The sequence below is a fragment of the Corythoichthys intestinalis genome, chromosome 22, assembly GCF_030265065.1.
Source record: "Corythoichthys intestinalis isolate RoL2023-P3 chromosome 22, ASM3026506v1, whole genome shotgun sequence".
Classification (NCBI taxonomy): Eukaryota; Metazoa; Chordata; class Actinopteri; order Syngnathiformes; family Syngnathidae; genus Corythoichthys; species Corythoichthys intestinalis.
In genome coordinates this window covers 35,002,599-35,026,010 of record NC_080416.1, presented here as the reverse complement: position 1 = coordinate 35,026,010, position 23,412 = coordinate 35,002,599, and the positions used below count along the sequence as shown (strand labels likewise).

The following is a 23,412-nucleotide window of genomic DNA, read 5'->3' as shown; positions in this document are numbered from 1 at the left end:
CCCCCCAAAAAAACAAACAAACAACAAAAAAACAACCACAGCAAATTTCCTTTATATGAAGCATGGGGAATCCCCCCATTTTGAAAAATGCCTTTCTCCCATGAAAACAACAATTTTAACTTTTTAGAGTGAGAAATGAAACCCTGACCACCTATCAGTTTGGTCTTATAAATGTCCTGTCCCCAGCAAAAAGTGTACATGCAGGTTATGCTGTTATAGTGTCCCTACCAATGTTGATACCAAACCTACGCCCTTACTTATACTGTATATGTGATATTTCCAATATTAAGTAGAAGTATAAGTATTAAGTATAAGTTGGAGCGTATTTTATTGACAGAGTACGGTTGTAATGGTTAAGCATCAAATGCAAAAAAGGAATGGTTTTAAGTTGGGGTGACATAAATTTATTTTTACATAATGAGAATGGTCAGGTTATATTTTGGGGGGGGGGGGGGGGGGTGAGAAATGCAAGGTGTGGCTAGAGCGTGAGAACGGCCTGAAATGTGTGAGAAACGTGCTCCCTTTTCTTAGCTTTTCAATGGCACAGTAATGTCTCCTGACTTCCACAGATGGCTACATTTCGGTGATGAACATCGAGCTAAATATCAAGGAGATGCTGGAACTTGGTAAAAAGGCCCAAGCAACTGGACGTGGTAGTAACCTGGAGGAAGACACCATAAGCGTTGGCAGCAAGTACATGATGCTGAAGTATCAGGTACGAGCTGACAATTACTATAACATTTGTGTTTCCTTTTTAGATCCTCAAGCCACCTTGTTGTCACAAGCAGCTGTGAGTATAACAACATGCTGGATACTGCAAATTATTGTTCATTAACCCTTAGATGCACAAGGTACTGGACCCTACACTCTTCCATCAGTGGGTCAAAAATGACCCATATTAGAACCAATGTGTTTTTACGCCATTTTGGTGAAGAATAATCACTTGTATATTGATTAGTATTGTATTTAGGGTCACACAAGAATGATTTCATGCTTGAAATGTCTTTATGATTCAATTAACATTTTTTGAGGGAAAAAAAAAACAGAACAGCAATAGACTTTATCCTTCCTTGTATTTTATCATCAATGATGAAGAGCTCCCATGCATCTTTTTGGTGAGACGGCAGTGCTAAGCCCTTATGGAGGCACTGACCGATTTCTGAGGATATTGTGGTTCTGTGTTCTGCCCTGGGTGGGAGGTAATTCTCTCTAGTAAGAGCTCTACCAACTCATTCTGTTGGCCATGATTTGGACAGGTTCTTCTTCAGAGGACACATAAGTGGAATCTTATGAGTCAGATTGATCATGTTCAGTTGGATTTCCAGGTGGACAACTGCCACTGCCACCTGAACAATAGTCTGGGTCCTCATCATTAGAAATTTTGGACACTTGAGTCCAACCCCAACACTGCCTCTCCATCATCCAACATCTGTAGGACCATTTCAGCTGTAAATCTAGCAGCTATGAAATTTTGGATAAGGAAACATAAGAGTAGTGTTTTCAATTGATCAATATGTAGCTGTATAAATAAATACACACACACACTATATATATATACAGTAATGTTAGCTAACCTGGGCTAGGTTCAAATCAGATTTTTTTTGTGTTTTCTGACTCGACTGAACGGGAAAAGTTGCATAAAAGTGGACCATTTCAAATTCGATCAAGGTCACTTTCGTATGTGGTTAAAATCCCATCCGGGCCACATTGTTCCAGAATGTTGCTGTGGTCCGAACTGTGAAGTCTCCCAAATTGGAATTCATGCAGCAATTAACATCAGCAAAGAGCGAGAGAGACCGGGTGCTACGGTAGCGGTGCAGCTGTGCATTAGCGTTAGCGCCTAGCTTGAAGGTGGCTTTTGAGGAAGGAGCGGGCTTGACAACAGTCATAAAAAAATTAAATGGGTTGAGAATAAGCCAATGCTCGGTTTTCTCTCTGCTCCAATGCTCCTGCGCATGCGGGCCAGTTTGCTCAGCGCATCTCGGACTGCGAATTACAGCGCATGTGTGATACTTGAACAGGCTCAATGGACAAAGGCAGTCTGAACGGGTACGACAAAAAAATTGGAATTGTGCATTAGGACCTGCGGTTTGAACCTAGCCTTAATTAGCTAGCTAGCTAGTTATGAAGTACATTAATTTGTTGATAAATAATAATAAAAAGAGTCATGAAAGACACACACACACAAAATACTATATGGACATAATACTTACAGTACACGTATCAGCTCGTGCTGTGTAAAATAATCTTCCTAAGGGATGTCGCTTTTTACATACGGTACCTAGTTTGTGTGGTCCACGGTAAATTTATTCCTGACAGCCAAAGTTGATAAGAATGAAAGATTCCCATTGGATTCCATAGAAAATGCATGTGGGTCATTTTTGACCCACTTGTGGAAGCTTAGGGTAATAATACAAAAATGACAATTTCTTCAAATGTATAAAAAGTTCATCGAAAATTTGAATGACATTATACCAAAAACATGTTTTTTGAGGAATACCTGGAATATGAATTGATAACAATTTTTCATTCCGAAGATATTTCATGAAAAACAACCTCACCGGGTCATTTTTCATTTAATCTAAGGGTTAAAAAGCATTAAAACATTAAATGGATTTTTTCCAAATTCAGGCCTTTAAAAGCATTAAACTAAATATTCGAGGAATTCAAAATTATGTAAACTTGACAAACTTTTTTAACATCATTTATTAGTTGTCCGATATTATCCAGTGGCGCCTCCAGAAATTATTCATAGGGGTGGCCAGATGGGGCCACTTAAAATCTTGGGGTGGCACACCAAAACTCAAAGCCATAATTTCAGGTTTTCATTATTTTATTGTAGTAAAAACATAACTGATGCTACAACAATCTAACGATATACTGGCAAGCGGGGTGGCCAACAAATTTATAAGGGGGGGGGGGCATGGTCACCCCTGGCCACCCCCTGGTGAAGCCACTGATATTATCGGGTAGCCGATAATATTATTTTAACATGCTATCAAATATTATCGACATTGGGTTTTCATGATCGGTTTTGGGCCAATATGCACGTTGCCTTCAAAGTGAATGTAGAAGCCTTCTGCCTTGTTCAAGGGCTGGTCACGAGCTAACACAGCAGTTATGCTTGTTGACCATTAGATGTCTGCAAGATTTCTGTGAGCTTATCATTTGCATTCATGGTGCAAAAATTAAACGAACAATAAATGATTGAAAGATAATGAATTATAAACTCGTTACATTCAAAAGAGCATTAAATGCGAATTGAAAATAAAATTCTTTTTGTTTTTTTTTCAAACTATGCAGAACTGCACTTTCATTTCACAAAAGCAATAAATGCATTTAAAAATACATGAGCTTAGCCTCCAACGGTATTAAAATAATTAATAAATGAGGATCAAAGTACAACAAAAGAACAATTCACTAACTTGCATAGCAAAAGTCCGCTAGCTTAAATGAGCTTACATTTTTCCATTTTTCCAATGCTCTCAACAAATCATTTAAACACATATTCCCTCAAAAAACTGCTAGATATACCTCAAATGCATAAACAATCATATTTGCTCAAACAAAAATTTAGAACCGTATGTTGGTCTTAACATGGAGCAACTGCATCCAGCCATGTTAAATGAGTGAGGTCATATTGAGTGTTGCCACTAGAGGGAAGTGTATCCACCCAAATGAATAAAATTAAATGGAAAACTTTCAAAACAAGCTTTTTTCTAATCGAACTCAAGTTAATCGATTAGTTGTTGCAGCACTAAAATAAATACATAAAATATGATAAATACAATAAAAATATTTTGTTGACTATCTTCAACTTTTGTTCATGGATAACAGGTTGGTCATGATTTCTGACTGCATGTTCAATGATAAATATTATCTTCAAATATGCAAATATTTCTACATTAATAAAACCTTGTTTTATGAATAATTCCTTTGCTTTTGTGAAATATTGTCAAGAAATATTTCTGACTTTATTTTTTTTTAAAAAAATTTTTTAAAAAGTGCTCTGTAAATGGTGCTTACTTTTGTTTTCGGAAACATTTACCGTATTTGACTCTCAATGAGGCTGTTCCGCTAAAGGTATCAAATAAAAATATATCAACTTCGGATCAATCCACTTTAATGCCACTATACCTGTATATAATGTGCCTATGTAAGCCCCATTTATATATATGGCGGAAAACACTCAGGTGACTTGAAGTTCCGCTTCCCCCCAGTTGCCCAAATTTCAAGATTGTCCTATATCAGGGGTGGGCAAACTATTCCACAGAGGGCCGCAGTGGGTGCGGGTTTTTGTTGCAACCCATTAAGAGGACACCTTTTCACCAATCTGCTGTTTTACACGTGTAATCAGTCGATTGCAGTCAGGTGCTTCTCATTTCTGCTGAAACCTCATTGGTTAAACTAGCTTTGCTGGGTCAGTTGGAACAAAGACCAGGACCCACTGCGGCCCTCGAGGACCGGTTTGCCCACCCCTGCCCTATATGCATGTGTGTCCACAGTATCAAACTGGCTACTATCAGTAGCACACAATTCGCCGCCAGGGACTCGAATCCTGCACTGCCAGACGTGTCCCCCTGCTGAAGCCAGTACACGTCCAGGCCCGTCTGCGGTTCGCTAGAGAGCATTTGGATGATCCAGAAGAGAACTGGGAGAATGTGTTATGGTCAGATGAAACCAAAATAGAGATTTTTGGTAGAAACACAGGTTCTCGTGTTTGGAGGAGAAAGAATACGGAATTGCATCCGAAGAACACCATACCCACTGTGAAGCATGGGGGTGGAAACATCATGCTTTGGGGCTGTTTTTCTGCAAAGGGACCAGGACAACTGATCTGTGTAAAGGAAAGAATGAATGGGCCATGTATCGAGAGATTTTGAGTGAAAATCTCCTTCCATCAGCAAGGGAATTGAAGATGAGACGTGGCTGGGTCTTTCAGCATGACAATTATCCCAAACACAGCCAAGGCAACAAAGTAATGCTTCGTAAGAAGCATTTCAAGGTTCTGGAGTGGCCTAGCCAGACTCCAGATCTCAACCCCATAGAAAATCTGCGGAGGGAGTTGAAAGTCCGTGTTGCCCAACGACAGCCCCAAAACATCACTGCTCTAGAGGAGATCTGCATGGAGGAATGGGCCAAAATACCAACAACAGTGTGTGAAAAGCTTGTGAAAAGTTACAGAAAGCGTTTGGCCTCCGTTATTGCCAACAAAGGGTAAATGGTAAATGATTTCATCATGACAAAGTATTGAGTTGAACTTTTGGTATTAATCAAATACTTATGTTCCACCATGATTTGCAAATTCTTTAAAAATCAAACAATGTGATTTTGTTTTTTTCCACATTCTTTGTCGTGGTTGAGGTTTACCCATGTCGACAATTACATGTTAATGTCCAATAAAACGCACGTAGCAGTTTTACACCTTTATTAATTGCTCTCAACAGCCAGAAGTACTTTTTCGGCAGCAACCGCCAAAACACACTAACGGGCGCATTTTCTTACGTCGCAATTATGCGCTGCAAAACCAAATGCCAACACTGAATACAAACAATAACCATAAACCACTAACAAATTAAACTTAAAAATCTCCATCATTTTTTTGTTTTTTATTTTTTAACGGAACGATGCAAGTCAGCATTCAGTATAAATGATTATTAAAGGCATAACATTAAATGACTTTTTTTTTTTTTAATTTAACAGTCAAAAGCATTCTTCAATAAACAGTTAATCCTCAAGTTTCCACTGTCCATCCTTCAACACCTTGAGAAGCAGTAAAGAGGAAGCTCCTTTTTTTTGTGAGACAATCGGCCAACTGTTCCTTTGTTGAAGACCAGTGAACATGTTGAATCCTTCCGCTTTGGAGTAGTTTTTTAATGCCACTTACTTCTAGTCTCAGTCGTTTCTCCGTTACTGACTTTGTTGATTTGATGGCATCCACAAGCAAGTAATTGTCTGTGACACATGTCACTGGCAGAATGCCATGCTTGACTTGTCCTGTTGTGAGTTCAGCGTAAAGGGATGACAAAAATATGGCATTATCGATCCCATCAGCAAGAGCAAGTGTTTCTTCGGCCAGTGTGCTCCGAACAACTCTCCTGATCCTCTTGGATTGCCAGCAGATAGGAGAGAATTTTCCTTCCTTGCCCATCAACACAATGAGATGTCCACCTTGTGTTCCACCATCAGGAAGATTTCCCATTGAGGCATCACTGAAAACGACAAGCTTCAAAGAATCATCATCTCCTAAGTATTGGTATTTAAGTGAGACATTTTCTGACTTGAGTTTTCTTATCACTTTATTTGCTTTGTGCAAGGTGTGCACAGTTCCAGTTTTTAAGGTAGATGCAAGAACATGTGTCAAACATGACATCTGGCCTGCTTTGTCTGGCTACCCATAGCAGCTGACCAATCTTTGACCTCAGCTGGTCGATCTCATTTCCTGTGAGAGGTGAATGACGGTTCAAAGCTCTTGATGAGTCCATGACAATAGGTTGAAGATTTTTTATGTACGCATCCTGTTGCATCTCCACACCATTTTTTACAGTAGCCAGGTCCATTCCAACATAGCGAAAGCACTTGTGCTCCTCAACGCCCACTTGAAAAGCTGTTTTGAGCTGAAGAATGATGGTCTTGGTGAAAAGTTGTGAGCCACACCATATAAAGTCATCTACATGGGATGCGAGGATGCCAGTTACATTGCCATTTTCATCCAACCAGTAGAAAACAGCAGGGTCTACTTGTGACATTCTGGCTCCTGCTTTTTCCAGTGTGGCTTTGACTTTATTGTACCAGTAGAGTGAGGCATCGGCTAGTCCATAGACACATTTATTAAGTTTCCACACTTTTCTTTCACATCTAAATTCAGGAGGAGGACGAAGATGAATGTCCCGAGACAGCTCTGCACCTTGAAGAAACGCTGACTTTATGTCCATGGAGTGCAGCATCCACTGTCTTTGGCAAATCACTGCCACGATCAATTTTAGTGATTCTGATGAGCATGTAAGGGAGTCTTTAGGAAGATCTGTATTGTTATACTCTTCGAATCCCCTAGCTACTAGACGTGCTTTGGGTACAATAACTTCAGTTGTTTCCTTCACTGTGCACACCCACCTGGTGGTAACCAGTTTTTGACCAACATCTTCCACCTCCTCAAACACTTCATTGTTTTTCCAGTTACTAATTTCATCCTGTTTTACCTTCTGAAATGAAACATCTTCTGTGACCAACACGTCATTGTCATGCATGTCGGAACATACCTTATCACTGTTCAGAGGCTCAAGCTGAAGATCATCTACTTGACTTAGATCAGCTGACTTTGTAACACCAGCCACAGTGTCCGGTTCTGAGTACTGTAGGTTGTACCAGTTCTTGTACTGTCCAGTGGCTTTTCCCGCTCGTCCAATCACTTTAGCTGTGTGAGAAACACCAGTGTCTTTGTCCAGATATTTGATCACTTGTCCCTTTTTTAACTTCACGGAGTCTGCAGTTGTTTCATCCGTTAGCTGTGGATCATGATGATGGGTATTCCTTTCAAACTCAACATCTTTGTCCATTTGTATGTCAGTATTTTCAACTGTTTTTTTCAGTTTGCTGTGGCTCAACAGGACTTGGTCCTTCCCTGAGATCAGCATCAGCCTTCCTTAATCTCGATTGGTGAACTCTGACGTACGTCCCACCATGACGTACGAATACAACTACTCCGTTTTATCAGATTACAATGCCAGGGCCTTTCCATTCAACACAGTCTGCCCATTTGTAGAACACTTTGTCCCCAGTTTCATATTTCTCATCATTTGGACGGATTTGCTTTCTGGGAGGTCTCCTTATTCTTTCTGAACACTCTGCCTCGCAAAATGCTTTCCTTGCTGTGTGTAAGGTTGTTAAATGTTGTCCAACCCGTCCGCTGATGGTCGTGCCTTCCAGGGCAGGTGGTTTATCAATCAAAACAGAAGGAAGATTAGGATTGTGTCCAAAAACTAGTTGATATGGACTGAAGCCGTGAACATTGTGCATTGTATTTTTTGCCATAAGTGCCCAGTACAGGGCTGTTTCCCAGTCACACTTGTTGTCCACTTTAACTTTCAACAGTATTTCTGTGAGTGTTTGATCATGGCGTTCAAGCAAACTATTACTCCATGGGCTGTATCCAGCAGTAGTCTTTATTTCAATATTAAAGTTCTCTGCTATGTCTCTTATTTCATCATTATTGAATTCTCCTCCGTTGTCACTGAAAAGTTGTTGTGGTGGACCGTGAATACTAATCCAGGAATGAATGAATTTTTTTACAATTAGATTTGGCTTCTTGGAGGTGACGATGCATCCAGCACTGAAACGAGTAAAATGATCAATAATGTGCATATACCACACATTGTGTTCTAGCTGAAAAGTAACTAGGGGGTGGTCAGAGTATAGTAATGGGTGGGGCCTGCAGTCAGAAGGGGTGGAGCCAGAGCAGCAAACCAAGTCCAAAATATGTCCTTTGTTGTGAGTGGGAAAGTTGATGCATTGTGTTAAACCGAGGCTGTCAAGGCAGGAGATTAAATCTTTTGTGAAGGGATTATTTTGATTGTCAAGATGAATGTTGAAGTCGCCAAGGATGATAATAGCTTGACAGAGGGAAGAAAGATTGATGACCAGTTGTGAAAAATCAATTAGAAAATCCTTGTTAGGTTTAGGCGGCCGATATATAGTGGTAATTGTTGTGGGAGAACGACCAGGCAAGAGTGAGGCGGAGTATTCAAAAGAAGTGAGAATGGGGCTATCAGGTACAGGTAGCAACCTCCAGTTATCACGGTAGATGGATGCAATACCGCCACCACGACCAGAGTTACGTGGTTGACACGTGTAGGTGAATCCAGGTGGAGTAGACTGATTCAGTGGGGTGAAATCCTTGGGCTGCTGCTATGTTTCGGTTAGACAGAGAATATGCAGTTTATGGTCACTTATGAGGTCATGAATAAGATGGTCTTTATTTGAGAGAGAGCGAATGTTGAGCAAGCCGAATTTAATACTGGTGTCAGTGTGCTTATGAGGAAGGATCGGAGGCATTAATTTAATATGGGATAGGTTGTTGATGTTTGCTCTTGTGCGGGTAGGATGGGCACGCGTGGGTCTTACACCAACAATGGTTGGAATTGGAAAAACAATAGTGTGGGAGTGTATTGGCGAAAAGTTCCAGGTGGGGGAGCTAGGGCCAGTGGTATGCTGTGACGGTGCAGCGAAAGAGAGAGAGGGAGAATGCGAAGGCAATGGGGTCGGAAAGGGAGGGGCAGGGGCAGCAGCGCGTTGAGAGGAGGAGAGCGAGGGGGAGAAAAGCCGCAAAAATGGGTGGGGCAGTGGAGCGCACAGTTGGCCAATTGTCATGCATGGTCGGGATTGGATTTCTGATTAGCGGTCTGAACGAAGTAGTGAAAATTAGCTGCGAGCACGCTGGTGCCCAGCGTACTCAAATGTAGGCCATCGGAATGATAAAAAGAAGGACGGTTTTGAAATGTATTAAAATTGTCAATAAAAATAAAGTCATAAAAAGTGCAAGCGTCTAGCAGCCATGAGTGCAGCTGTAAAAGTCTGCTGAAACGCTGAACGCCGAGTCCAAGAGTGGGGATAGGTCCGCTAATATAGACCCTACCCACCGACGTCACAAAATCACGTGCTCGCTGTATGGTTCCGCCCCCTTGTCCGTCATTTTGTGTCTGTATTATCAATGGTCTCAATTGATCGAGCAATTAATAATGCATTTCATGGAAGACCCGGTGCTTTCGGATGCCGTAAACTTACTTGATGCGTTGCATAAAAGGCGTTTATGGAAAAGCTTCAGTTTATCCATTCGCCAGATCCATATTTGATGCCTAAATCGATGTTTTTCGACCCGCTGTCTCCGCCGTATTTGCCTGACATCTGCTAGCTACCCTGATATGTACAACTATCTTGTCCACACAAAATCAGCCTATTCTCACGAAAGTTTGAAAAACTTAAAGAGCTTGGAGGCTTATAAATACTTCGTTGCTGGTTGGGTGAAACAGGTCCTTGTCCACGAAAATTCGGCAGGAATCTATCTTGTGCTTGAAAAGGTGAGTTACGAAATTTTCAATTCAAAATCTTTTGTTATTGCTAACATCCACTGTCAAGTCTAATGCATTTCATGTCGTTTGTCAATGGAGTTAGGGCTTTTAATGTTTATATGGTTTAGCGAGAGCACTCTCACTACATACATACGTGTATGTTGTTGGCGATTAGCCTAGCAATGATCTTAATTGTGGTTGTCAGCCCAAAACCCTCTAAATATATATTAAATGCATCTTACCAGATATAAAATGACTACTACATAATCTGTGGTAATCGTTTGGAGCCCAGTTTTCTCGTCGAATTGCAGCAGCCCATCTCGCTCTCTTCTCTCCGGGTCTCTCGGAATCCGGTAGAACTTCAAGTCTCTCCGTCTATCTTCTCTGTTATTGCAACCGACCGCCACACACGCCTTCACCATTTTGATTATTAATGTTAACGAGCAGAAAAACACGTCGTAAATAGGAGGAATGTACGTAGCCGTAACAGGTAAACATGATGTGTTGACGGACAATTGGGCGGCACCAGTCAGGAGGAAGGAGTTGTGACGTCACGTGGGTAGGGTCTATAGATAGATTTACCGCAGTTTTTAAGGTTATTGAACAGCTCGATAAAGTCACGCCGGAGCGAATTGAACGCGCCCCGAGCTGTGTCGTTGCTTCCGACGTGTAGGATGAGGCGACTAATGGATTGGGGGATCCACTGCTACATCCACTGCTACAGTCTCGTTGTAGCAAGAAGCCATTGGCAGACCAACAGCAGGTTTAGGCTTCTATTTGCCGTGTTTCAGACATATTTCACATTTGCCTACAATCTTTCCTAGATTAGAAATGTTCTCAACATCAGCATTTCCAGCATTTATGAGCAATGTTTTGAGTTTATCAACTGAAGCATGTCCGAACTGCTTGTGCAATTTCAGGAAAACTTTGTGCTTTTGTTCTTCGTTCATATTTTCTGTGATCGCAAGTACTGTGTTCTCATAAGCATTACTTGGAGATTCTTTACTTGATATATTTATACAGTAGTGTCCTGACGATGTCACTTGAAGAGCTAGCTGTTGGTTCAACATGGTGGCTTTATCCTCCTGTAAATTTAGCACAGTCCCTGCTTTTTTCAGTGAAGCTTTACTAAGTAGTAAGGGGATGTCTGCTGGAACTACTTCCGTTTCAATAAAGCATTTTGTTGACCCCACTTTAGCAGGAAACTTAACCTTCTTTGTAGCATTTACAATTTTTCCATCTCCAAACTTGAAAGGCTTGTTGCTCTCGATGCTTGTCACTTTCTGCTTTTCACTTGCACTTAATCCATCCAAATAGTTGTCCAGCCATTTTTCTCCACAAACTGTCCTTGTGCAAGCAGGGTCAATTACTGCTGATCCTAGAGCTTCTACCATGAAAATTCCATCATCACATTGCTTGGAATACAATGTAATGTTGCACTCTTCTGGTTGTTCAAAGTATTGATGTTCATTTGTTATCTGATGTTCACTTGTCATCTTTACATTTTCCTTCTTGTGCGGACAATCCTTCACCCAATGATATGTGCTATGACAAATTCCACACAGAGTTCGTCTTCCATATTTATCAAGTGGACTGGTGCCTGCAATTGGTCCTCGAGCACGGCTGTTTTGGACACGTGAATGATCTCTTTTCCGGGTATCCGCGTAGTAAACGGCGTCTTTACTCACATTGATCGGTCCTTCTTTGGACTCGCTGTTGTTGCCAAATACTCGTTTGAGTGCTGATTTCATGTCGGCAAACGTGTGCGTCCTGCACGCAGTTAAAGCCAGCTGCTTGTCTTTCACGTCAAGTCCGGCAGTATCCAAAAGTTTAAACTCCAAAACTGCGTCGGGAAGAATCATATTAAACTTACGAATCTTGTTGTATTTCTGTTCAAAGTCCGCAATATAGTCCGCCATAGCGACGTCATCCTTCCGCGTTATCTTGTCGAACTCGGAGTACGCCTAGTAAGCTCGGTCTTTTTCCTCTCTCAAAAAGACTTTGTCGAGTTCGGAGATCAGCGTGTTCAAACCATCTTCTTCATCCAAATCATCGGCTGGTATTTCCAGAGCCACGTCTCTTGCTCTGCCTTTTAGCGATAAAGTCACCGCTAGCCCTTGTTTCTTTTTTTCCAAGTTCGTCACTCGCGTCCATATTTCCAACTCATTTTTCCATTTCTCGTAGGACTTTCCTTCTTCAAATCCCGGGGGTAATCTGTAGTTGTTAGTGGCAGCCATCCTCTGCTACCATGTTAATGTCCAATAAAACGCATGTTGCAGTTTTACACCTTTATTAATTGTTCTCAACAGCCAGAAGTACTTTTTCGGCAGCAACCGCCAAAACACACTAACGGGCATTTTCTTACGTCACAATTATGCGCTGCAAAACCAAATGCCAACACTGAATACAAACAATAACCATAAACCACTAACAAATTAAACTTAACAACAGGCCTCTCTGATATTTTCAAGTGGGAGAACTTGCACAATTAATGGTTGACTAAATACTTATTTGCCCCACTTTGAGGTAGATATCCGTGCCTTATTTACAGACACTATTTTGTTCATTGTGACATAATTTGTTTAAAAGTTTAAAATATGCGGGTGAAGTTATTTATTTATTTTTTAAATATTAGACATCAATTAATGTTTCTGAGCTAAAAAATGACAGACATTTCGACTAATAAATATAATTGCTTTTTATGGCTGGGTTGAAACACAAGTGGTTGCGCAGTGTCAGTAAACGGGGTGTCCAGGGTAAAACGGACAAATTTAAAATAGTTCTGGGGTTTAATGCGCCATGAATCTGCTATGGCAGCATATAGACATATTGTTCTGTCAAACGCAACAGTTGTTTTGGCTTAAAATACATCAGTTTATTTTAAAGAGGGGTGCAAGACCGGAAACTGCTTTTTCAGCCTTGTCTGTGTTTTCTGCCATAAATATTTCTACCTTTTTTCCCTACCCCTCAAATAATTGAACTAAAGAATTGTTTGAACTGGAATTAAAATCTGAATCGTTCAATTGGAATAAAGACCCAACTAAAGCTAAATTCCAAAATTTTTGCAAAAAAAAGACACCAGGAAAATATGTTAATTGCGTTGTCTTAAAGTTATAGGTTAAGGGAAAGTCATGGAAAAATATTCCTAAAAAGCCCTTGGACCCTGATCATAGCCGTTTTTTCTTCTCCTTCAGTCACAGACGACAGTGAGGAGTGGGCATGTGAAGATGAGACGCTCTTGCCCTGCTATGATAGCAAGTAAGAGATCACTTTTAATGTATTTTGATATTAGTTTATCATATTTATATATAATGTAATGAGTTAATATACAGGGTTATTATAAAAGAAAAAAAAATGTGCCAAAATCATCATGCGGAATGTCAGAAAGGAAAAACGTGACAAAGCTGGAGTTTGGATACGTCCCCAAAGCCCGGTTCTGGTCCGTCGAGACCCCTCCCTGCGCTGCCACCCACCAGACCCCATCGGTCTGCCCTGTGGGTGGTGGGCCCACAGTGGTGCGGAAAAGCCACGTTGCTTCTTCCGGCTTAGCTAGGCTGCTACAAGTGGTTGTTGGGCCTGTTGGCCTTTGCCAGGGTTGCACTTTGTCACCAATTCTGTTCATGATTTCCATGAAGAGGATATCGAGGCATAGTCATAGCAGAGAGGGTTTAGAGTTTAGTGGGCTGAGGATTGCATCGCTGCTTTTTGCAAATGATGTGGTCCTGTTTGCATCATCAGCCTGTGACCTGCAGAACTCAGTGGACCGGTTTGCAGCTGAGTGTGAAGCTGCAGGGATGAGGATCAGCACATCCATATCTGAGGCCATGGTAGGAAACTGGTGAAAATGGAATGAGGTCCTGCCGCAAGTAAAGGCGTTCAAGTATCTCGGAGTCTTGTTCACGAGTGAGGGATCAATGGAGCATAGATTGGACGGAGAGTCGGGGCTGCAGGAACGGTATTGCATTCATTTAATCGCACTGCTGCAACAAAGAGGGAGCTGAGCCAAGAGCCAAAGCTCTCCATCTACCGTTCGATATTCGTACCTACCCTCACCAATGGTCAGGAGCGATGGGTCATGACCGAAAGAACAAGATCACGGGTAAAAAGTTTTCTCAGGTGGATCGCTGGCGTCTCCCCTAGAGACAGAGTGAGTAACGCTGCTATTTGTGAGATGATTAGAGTCGAGTTGCTGCTCCTTCGTATGGAAAGGAGTAAATTGAGGTGGTTCGAGTTGGCTTGATGAAGCCAACAGAACTAAATCATCTCCAATAAAGCAGAGATGCAATACTGAGGCCACCAAACCTGACCCCTCACCTCCTCGGCTGAATATTGTGTCCATCAAAGTTGAACAGAATCGGTAACATAGGGCAGCCTTGGCAGAGTCCAACCCTCACTGGAAAAAGATCCGACTTACTTCCGGCTACGTGAACCAAACTATGACACCAGTCATACAAGGACTGGACTCTCCGTACCATAGTCCTGGACCACTCTCCCCAGAGTGTCAACAATGTTCTCAAAGTCTTCAAAACACATATAGACTGGTTGGGTGAACTCCCACTCAGCTTTATTTAAAACTGTGCAGAATGGGGAAAAAAAAAAAAAAAAAAAAAAGCAATAACATGCACTGACTGCACTGTAAACAGAAGCTTAACAAGCACAAACATTCCAAAACTCAGTTTAATGGTGGATTGCAAGCAACTATCAGGTGCATACCGCCACCTACTCTACAAGAGTGTGCAGCGCCCATCTAAAGGTGCGCTGCACTGACTGTTCTTTTTTAATTGGTCAATATCTTTTTCACCTGCCTAATCTTGTTTGTACTCGTGTTGCTGCCTCTAGTGTTAAATTATGGTATATTTGCACATGGCTTATAGATTGCGGCCAAAACGGAAAAGATCACGATGAGAGAGAGGAAAAAAAAAAGTAAAGTGTAACGCAGTACAGATACGTGCTGTGAAATGTATTGAAGTAAAAGTACCCACTTCATATTTGTACTGAAGTAAAGTACAGATACACAAAAAATGTAATTAAGTACAGTAACAAAGTACTTTCACTTCGTTGCATTCCACCACTGGTTTTCAATCTTTCATTTGCTCATGTTTGGAAAGTGGAAGTGTCAATTTGGCTTCGGCGAGTGTCGCACTGTTGCTAAAGATGCAAAACAGAAAGGATGGGGCGATTGCTGCTCTCCACTGATACGGCAACACACTAGCAAAGCTTTCTGTGACTCATAGTATTAGTGGTCAATGCAATACATAGTGGTGAGTCATTTCTATTGATCTCTGATAAATATAGCCCTCCCTATTTTTAGTACAAGACATGAAGCCTTGCAGAAGCTTACCACCTTCTTTGAACTCGGAAAAGATGAATCTGGTGATATTCCTGATGTTGGAGTTCCAACCCTGACTAAGTATAATATTCTAACTACTACATAAATAAACAGTTTCTGCATTTTCTTGTAAACATTTTTTTTCCCTGTTCTTTCTGGTTCCAAGTGCTGGCCCACCAAGTAAGTGATTCCATTACTCCACTGTTGCCGCCACGAATGTGTAGCTTACTGGCAGTAAAGATGCTTAGATGAGGCCAAAAAGCCATTATTATGAAGGAGAATTCTTGCCAGCATCTGAAACCACGGGTGTTGGACTGAATTTGTGAAATTTTTGTCAGTTCTTTATCCAGGTTTCTTGTGTGCTGTCGAAGAGCTTCCTTATCCGTAAGTATTTATTTTCCTACAACAATTGAAGTTAACTTTTTTTTTCTACAAGTTTATTTTTTTTAGTATATATATATATATACATATATATGTATATGTACTAGGGCTGTCAAAATTATCACGATAAGGGGCGTTAATTAATTTTTTAAATTAATCAGGTTAAAATATTTGACGCATTTAACGCACATGCCCCGCTTAAACAGATTAAAATGACAGCAGTGTCATGTCCATTTGTTACTTGTGTTTATTGTCGCCCTCTGCTGGCGCTTGGGTGCGACTGATTTTATGGGTTTTTCAGCACCCTGAGCATTGTGTAATTATTGACATCAACAATGGCGAGCTACTAGTTTATTTTTTGTTTGAAAATTTTACAAATTTTATGAAAACGAAAACATTGCGGGGTTTTAATATAAAATTTCTATAACTTGTACTAACATTTTTTTTTTAAGGACTACAAGTCTTTCTATCCATGGATCGCTTTTACAGAATGTTAATGCCATCTTGTTGATTTATTGTTATAGTAAACAAATTCAGTATTTATGGACAGTATGTTGAATGTATATATCCGTCTTGTGTCTTTCCATTCCAACAATAATTTACAGAAAAATATGGATTATTTTATAGATGGTTTGAATTGCGATTAATTAGGATGAATTAATTTTTAAGCTGTGATTAACTCGATTAAAATTTTTAATTGTTTGACAGCCCTAATATGTATAATATACACCAGGGGTGGGCAAACTATTCCACAAAGGGCCGCAGTGGGTGCGGGTTTTTGTTCATACCCATCATGAGGACAGCCTTTCACCAATCCGGTTTCTTACAAGTGCAATCAGTAGATTTCAGTCAGGTGCTTCTTGTTTCCACTGATACCTCATTGGCTAAAGTGTCTGTGCTGAATAAGTTTGAACAAAGACCAGGACCCACTGCGGCCCTTGAGGACCGGTTTGCCCACCCCTGATATACACAGTGGTACGCAGTGCAGTATGCTTATGCATTTTGCTCTTGAATCTAGTTTATTGAATAAAACTCACCTATTAAGTTTTGTTGTTGTCGTTATGGATAACAGTGAACACCAAGTGGACTTCTCTGACCTGGAACTCATCCCCCCGCCACCTCTATATGCTGACGTCTCAGTAAAACATCCAGTATAATTTGGAGCGGTTCACTAACCTGAGGTTTATGTGGTTTAGGTTTGAGGTTTATGTAAAATTGAAACAAGACATTCCTTGCCAGTTAAAAATTATGTTCTCCCTTGTTTGTTTACCACGTGGGTGTTTGTACTTGGTTTAATACATTGCACTTGGATCACACTGATTTGTGTGTTGTTGCACTTACAAATATTCTGTGACTTCTCACATGAAGAGTAAGGTGTTGAAGAGTTTTTTTTTTTTTTTTTTTTTTTTTTAAATTCACTTTTCATTTGTTCCTGGGTTAAATTGAATAAATTATTTTCCTAGATGTTGGTTAGCATTCTATTATCAGTTACTGGATACTAAAACCAGGTAAAACATTACTGCCAATATATGTTCCAATCTGACTTCTTAATAGGACGAGCTGTTAAAGATCCCTAGTATTCAGTACATCAATCGAACGTTGGAAATGTACTTTCGGGTCGGTTGGAATTTGGCAATCATCATGTGGGTGCCACCAGCACACCACATAATCAGTTGCTTGCCTCAGAGATCATTATTACTATTATTGTATTTTTAGTTTTACATTTTAACTGGGTCCAAACTGAGCCTAACACCACAAATGCCATGATTTTCACCAGAGCATTTAAAAAAGCAAACCCCAAATTAAAAATTGTTCATTGATGTTCCTGATAAAGTCATTGAGTCTGAAAGTGACACCAAAAATATGTAGTGCTTATAATTATTTAAAACCGCAAATTGGTCAGTACCCAACACAAGACTAAGGATATGTCCTCGGGTTACGAATGAGTTCCGCTCTTACGCTGGCAACGTAACTCGAATTTCCACTAAGTCGGAATTAACCCTAATGTATGGCCTGGATATAGCACACGTTACCTAGTCTGGGCCAGATGTAGTACAGATTCAAAGATGATCAAAATGTAACTGGAGCGGACATGTGCCAGATGCACTGCAAATTTTGGCCCAATTTCGTAAAATGGATCCGCCCCGGTAACTTTTTGAACAATGACCCAAAATCAGCAGGGAGTCACTTGCCAGATGAGCAACCAGTTTTGGGCCAGAACTGGTCCAAAGTAGCAGACACTACATTAATGTATGGCATGGATGTGCCATTCATTTCCCAATCTGGGCCAGATTTGTATCAAAACAATTTTCAGTATTAAATTTGGAGTCCATTTTTTTCCAATGTATCATACTGTAATGTGTTCACATTGCAAATTAAATTTGTCTACTAAAAGCAAAAACACTTCCTTTTTCATGCCATTTGTTAATGCAAACATATTAACAATACTTTTTCACAAAATATTTTAATTGGAACATGCAACTCCACATTAAAGATGACCCATTTTTAGACTGTAAATAAAATATTGTATTTGCTCAGGTTCTGGGGTTTAAGCTCAGAGATAGAGGCAAACTGGCAGTGGTAACAAGAGTTCATTAACGATGAGAGGGTGTATCCGAAGAATCCGGTGGGCAGTTTGGTGATTGAACAGGTGACCGGGCAGGTAAGCAGTACTGAATCTAGGAGAAAAAAACGACAAATGAGCTCAGTATGAGGATTACAAGATTCTTTGTGAGTTGTTGATGATGTGAGCAGTGTTGTTAATAACGGCGTTACAATATAACGGCGTTACTAACGGCGTTATTTTTTTCAGTAGTGGGTAATGTAATTAATTACTTTTCTCATCTTGGCAACGCCGTTACAGTTACTGAGGACGGAAAGGCATGCGTTACTCTGCGTTACTATATTGGTCGAAAAGTCTGAGGGAGACGGACTCACCGAGATGACAGAGCAGAGCAGGAGTGAGGAGGAGGCAAAAAAGTTGTGACGAGGAGCAAACGCGATGCTAGGTAGCTCCAATAATACATGTTGTAGCCGATAGCCTACAAACTACACCCGCTGCTATGGTAGATATGGTAGACAAGGTAGATATCACATGTACTGTATATAGATATAACTAGATGCAAATGACAGATAGATATGGTAGAGATGGTAGATAACACATATACTGTATATAGATATAACTAGATGCAAATGACAGACATGGCACTAAATGAATTAGTAGACAGCCGCCATCTTAAAGCAGTACACTGTTTAGGACGGCTCTGTTGTAGAGAACCTTCCTAGCGAACCTAAGTAACTTTTTATCTAAAATACTTGTAAATCGGCAAAATATTGACTTGAATCTATCTTTAAATGATGAAACAGTTTTAAAACGTTCATATGTCGAAAGTAGAGAGAAGGGAACTAATGCAATAATGGGAGCAATTTTAACAACTTTTAACAGTTGATTAAGGGTAAAGGGTAAATTAGGGTAAAGAATTGGGCTCGGGCCAATTGTACCAAAAACCTTCACAAAAAACTTCACATAGTGTGGCCATTTTTTTTTTTCTTTTTTTTTTTTCTTTACTTTTTTTTTTTTTGAGGGGGAGAAAAAAAAAAAGTAATTATCACCAATTACTTTGCCAAGTAACTAATTACTCTTACATTCAGGTAATTGAGTTACTAACGCAATTACTTTTTGGGAGAAGTAATTTGTAACTATAATTAATTACTTTTTTTCAGTAAGATTAACAACACTGGATGTGAGGCGAAGGACCGGTTTAAGAAAGCTGATGATGATGATCAGCGGCACCTGGTCCCAGGCTCACCCATCTGTGCAATCGAGGCTGTGACACAAATACACAAACAAGGAGAAGGGAGTCAGTTTGGATAATAGTATTCAAACATTGAAACATTAACAACAACACAGAGAATGTGTTCTCCCTCCATGTTATGCAACAATTTTTTAATTACTTGAGACAATTGAATACACCGGCCATTTTATTAATGCTCAATTGAATCACTTGTTTAGCAGTCAAGTGACTTCAAAACACTGTTATGACTTTGAATAATGCACTTACCATAAAAATTTCCATACGCTGAGATCACCGTAAAAAAAAATTTTGCACGCCCGGTTTGCACTATCCACCCCGGACCAGTGCAAAACCAATCATTTGGAGTGTCAAATTGATGATCCTGGCCGAATTTGGCACACTGAGGCGTTTAGCAGACGTGATTGATCAATGTACCTAACGAGCTGATGCCGGATCGGGCGCACAATCACTCTCCATCAGGTTGGGTGTCTCAGATTGGCGATCCCCGCCGCGTCTGGCGCTATGACATTCAGCAGGCGTGATTGCTATGCGGATATGGCAAGCTGACGCTGGATACGGCACACAGCCACCTTCTATCCGGGAAGTCATAAATGATCCAACTTTTTTCCACAGCACACACCAAAAAAAATGAAAAATCAAAACATCTTTTGTAACCAATAGAGTATAATAGTGAATTATATGTATATATATATATATGTATATATATATATGTATATATATTTATATAGTACGCTTCTGGTGTCGGAAGGAGGGACGGCAGGATGGGATTCAGATAGGTTGGGCGCTTGCGGCCCGTTTTTTATTCAATCAATAACAAAAAAAAAAAAACATGAACTTCCGTTTCGGGGGATCATGGCCTCGCCGTGGAATACCACTTCCGGGGTTGCAAGTTAATTCCTTGAGAGGAAAAAAATTAAGTTAGAGCGGGTTCCAAATCAGGGCTTCAAAATAGTGAGGAGAAAGTAGTGATGGGCCTGTGAGGCCTCATGAAGCTTGTTGACACAGTCATTGAATACTGACACCTGCTGGTCATCAAAAATCCCTACAGGCAACCCACTTGACAGACTGACACTGAATTGATGACCTAGCATGTAAAATAAAATCATTTAAGTCCTTGCATTCATATTGCATTATTCCATATCTTTAAATTATGTGAACAAATAATGTGAAAATCTAAGTAATAATGAATGAATGAATGAGGATGCTTGGTGACTTTGTTCTGATAAAATGTTATTTAAAAATATAGTTTTTTCAATGTTTAAAATTTAGTTGTTTCCTTTTACTTTATTATTATTTATTTTTTTTACAAGCAATTTCACCTGCTGGGGACAATACAGACACACATGGAACCAACGATGGCAGCAAGCACAATAAATTCCTTAGCCAGTTGAGGTTTGGATAAGATGTCCATTGGCTCTGCATTGGATCTGCATAGCGTGCCATGTTCTCTCAGCCATGTATCGTAGCACTTTTGCAATTTGATGTACAGTTGCATTACCTCCTTGACTCCCCACTTCGTCATCTAAGTGCTACCATAGGCCATCGGAAAAAAATTGAAGTGGACAATCAATAAGTTATAGCTTAATTTTCAGAAACTTCATTCTCATGCTTGGCCCAATAATGCCTCAGCATTGAGGAGGTGGCTACTGTTTGTGTATGACGGGCATAAGCGGATTTTAGGGGGGGGGGGGGCCCTGGTGGCCAGGCCCCCCCTGGTGGCCGAAAAGTTTTATTGCATGAAATTTACTTTCCTATATATACATACATATATATATATATATATATATATTAGGGCTGTCAAAATTATCGCGTTAATGGGCGTTAATTAATTTTTTTAATTAATCACGTTAAAATATTTGACGCAATTAACGCAGATGTCCCGCTCAGATAGATTTAAATGACAGTACACTGAAACGCTCACTTGTTGTTATGGAGTTTTGCCGCCCTCTGCTGGCGCTTGGGTGAATGACCATCTCGCATATTGCCTCAAACAGATTACATCATATGAGGCCGTTTATGGACATTAAGAGTGAAGAGAATGCGACCGGCCGCTTGGGGGCAGCGCCGCTCCATACTCATGTTATTTCTTCTAAACGTGGGAGAATTAGTAGTTGTGAGACGTTTATGCTGTATTCACAATGCAATGCAAATTGCTATTTGTACTCCACACATATTTCGGTAAGTTTTCTTTCTTTCAGTGGCAATTATGTGTCTCTTGTTGTATTTTGGGTAAGATATGTACAAATATATGTTATACAGTAGAGGCGAGTGGACACAGGCATTCTATGGACCGCACCGTTTATTGGCAACTCCTTCTCAACAAACATACAGTGGGGAGAACAAGTATTTGATACACTGCCAATGGGAAAACCCACTGGCAGTGTATCAAATACTTGTTCTCCCCACTGTAAGTATCGTTTAGTGAAAGCACAACAAAAATAATATTCCTATCTCTCCCCAAAAAAATAATGTTCACAAAAAGAAAAGCACTTCAGTCTATAGTAATGAGGCCCTATTCTGACACACAGTTAAACAACAATGAAAAATGAACTGGCATTCCATATCAAAATAGCTATGCAAAATACACGTAAAACTTAAGACTTTGGTCACTCTATTTTTATTATTGTTATTTTTATTCCTCTTATTATTATATTAACTCTACTTTTGATTGAAAATTTTACAAATTTTATTAAAACGAAAACATGAAGAGGGGTTTTAATATAAAATTACTATAACTTGTAACTATAACATTTATCGTTTAAGAACTACAAGTCTTTCTATCCTTGGATCACTTTAACAGAAAGAATGTTGATGCCATTTGTGGATTTATTTTTACAATAAACCAGGCATGAAAATCTCTCACCTTTCGGCGAAATTCGCCGTTTTGAAGTAAAAAAGGATGACCTACGTGAATCGTGTAGATCCGAGGAGAAATTTTTTAAGGGGGGGGGGGGGTCGGGTGTAGGCATGTGCCGGTTACCTTCACGGTTTACCATGCTATTAAAACGTCGCGGTTACAAAACCACTAAAATTTTCCGTCATACAGTAGTATGTAATCGTTATTTTTCATGTGTCAAAAATGCAGCCAGAAGTGGCTTGGCGCGGCAGCGCTTACCCTTTCCCCTGTTTGATGCTGCGTGTGCCAGTGACGCTATTCCAGCAAACCCAAAAACAAGCAGTCCAAACGCAAGGCGTACTTTTCTGCAATTTATTGATCTCTCACATCGTGGCAACTGAAATATACCAAATGAATACATTTAAAACGTTGTACAATCGTATTTTTCCAAGCGTGAGTAGCTTCAACAGTTTAGCTTCATGAAAAAGTTCGCCAAAAAAAAAAACCACACATTTTCCTTTCAAATTCAATACACAAAGTTACTAAAAACTTACAAAGCAGAATGATAGGCAAGGCTTAGCAAGGAGAGCAACTTCATTGAGGTTAATCACAGCCGCTGAGAGAGAAACAAGTTTGAATGCAGGGGGGAGAAAAGAGCGTCAAAGATCGTTAATTGCGACAGATGATCTTGTTCTAAGCACAAATTCACGTTCGCTGGAAGAGGAGAGGTCTCACTCCCAATTTTTTTTTTTTTAGATGAATGCATTTGCCAGCATATTGAATTTGGTGAGTAATGGTTTCAATCGTTTTCATATTTTGCATTATGACAAGTTACTGCCGTTCGTTCCAGCTAGCATTGAACACTGCCAGAGCTAGCCAAATCTCTGGTGAAAAAAATAGCTCCCGTTAAGTTAGCGTCAAGCTTGTGTATTTAATGGTAATATAAAAGCAGTGTTGTCAGTAACGCGTTATGTGAGTAATCTGATT

The 23,412-nt window shown here is 40.1% G+C and overlaps 1 protein-coding gene across 1 annotated transcript in view; it reads left to right on the top strand.

Moving 5' to 3' along the window:
* si:ch211-188c16.1 (uncharacterized protein LOC562677 homolog) overlaps positions 1-15,499 on the top strand; it is a 62,642-nt gene extending 47,143 nt beyond the window's left edge. Inside the window, exons 11-14 of the mRNA XM_057827530.1 lie at positions 570-693; positions 759-790; positions 13,259-13,322; positions 15,376-15,499. Of these exons, the coding sequence (XP_057683513.1) occupies positions 570-693; positions 759-790; positions 13,259-13,322; positions 15,376-15,499 (344 nt within the window). The remainder of the gene's footprint in view (positions 1-569; positions 694-758; positions 791-13,258; positions 13,323-15,375) is intronic.
* The last annotated feature ends 7,913 nt before the right edge of the window (positions 15,500-23,412 follow it).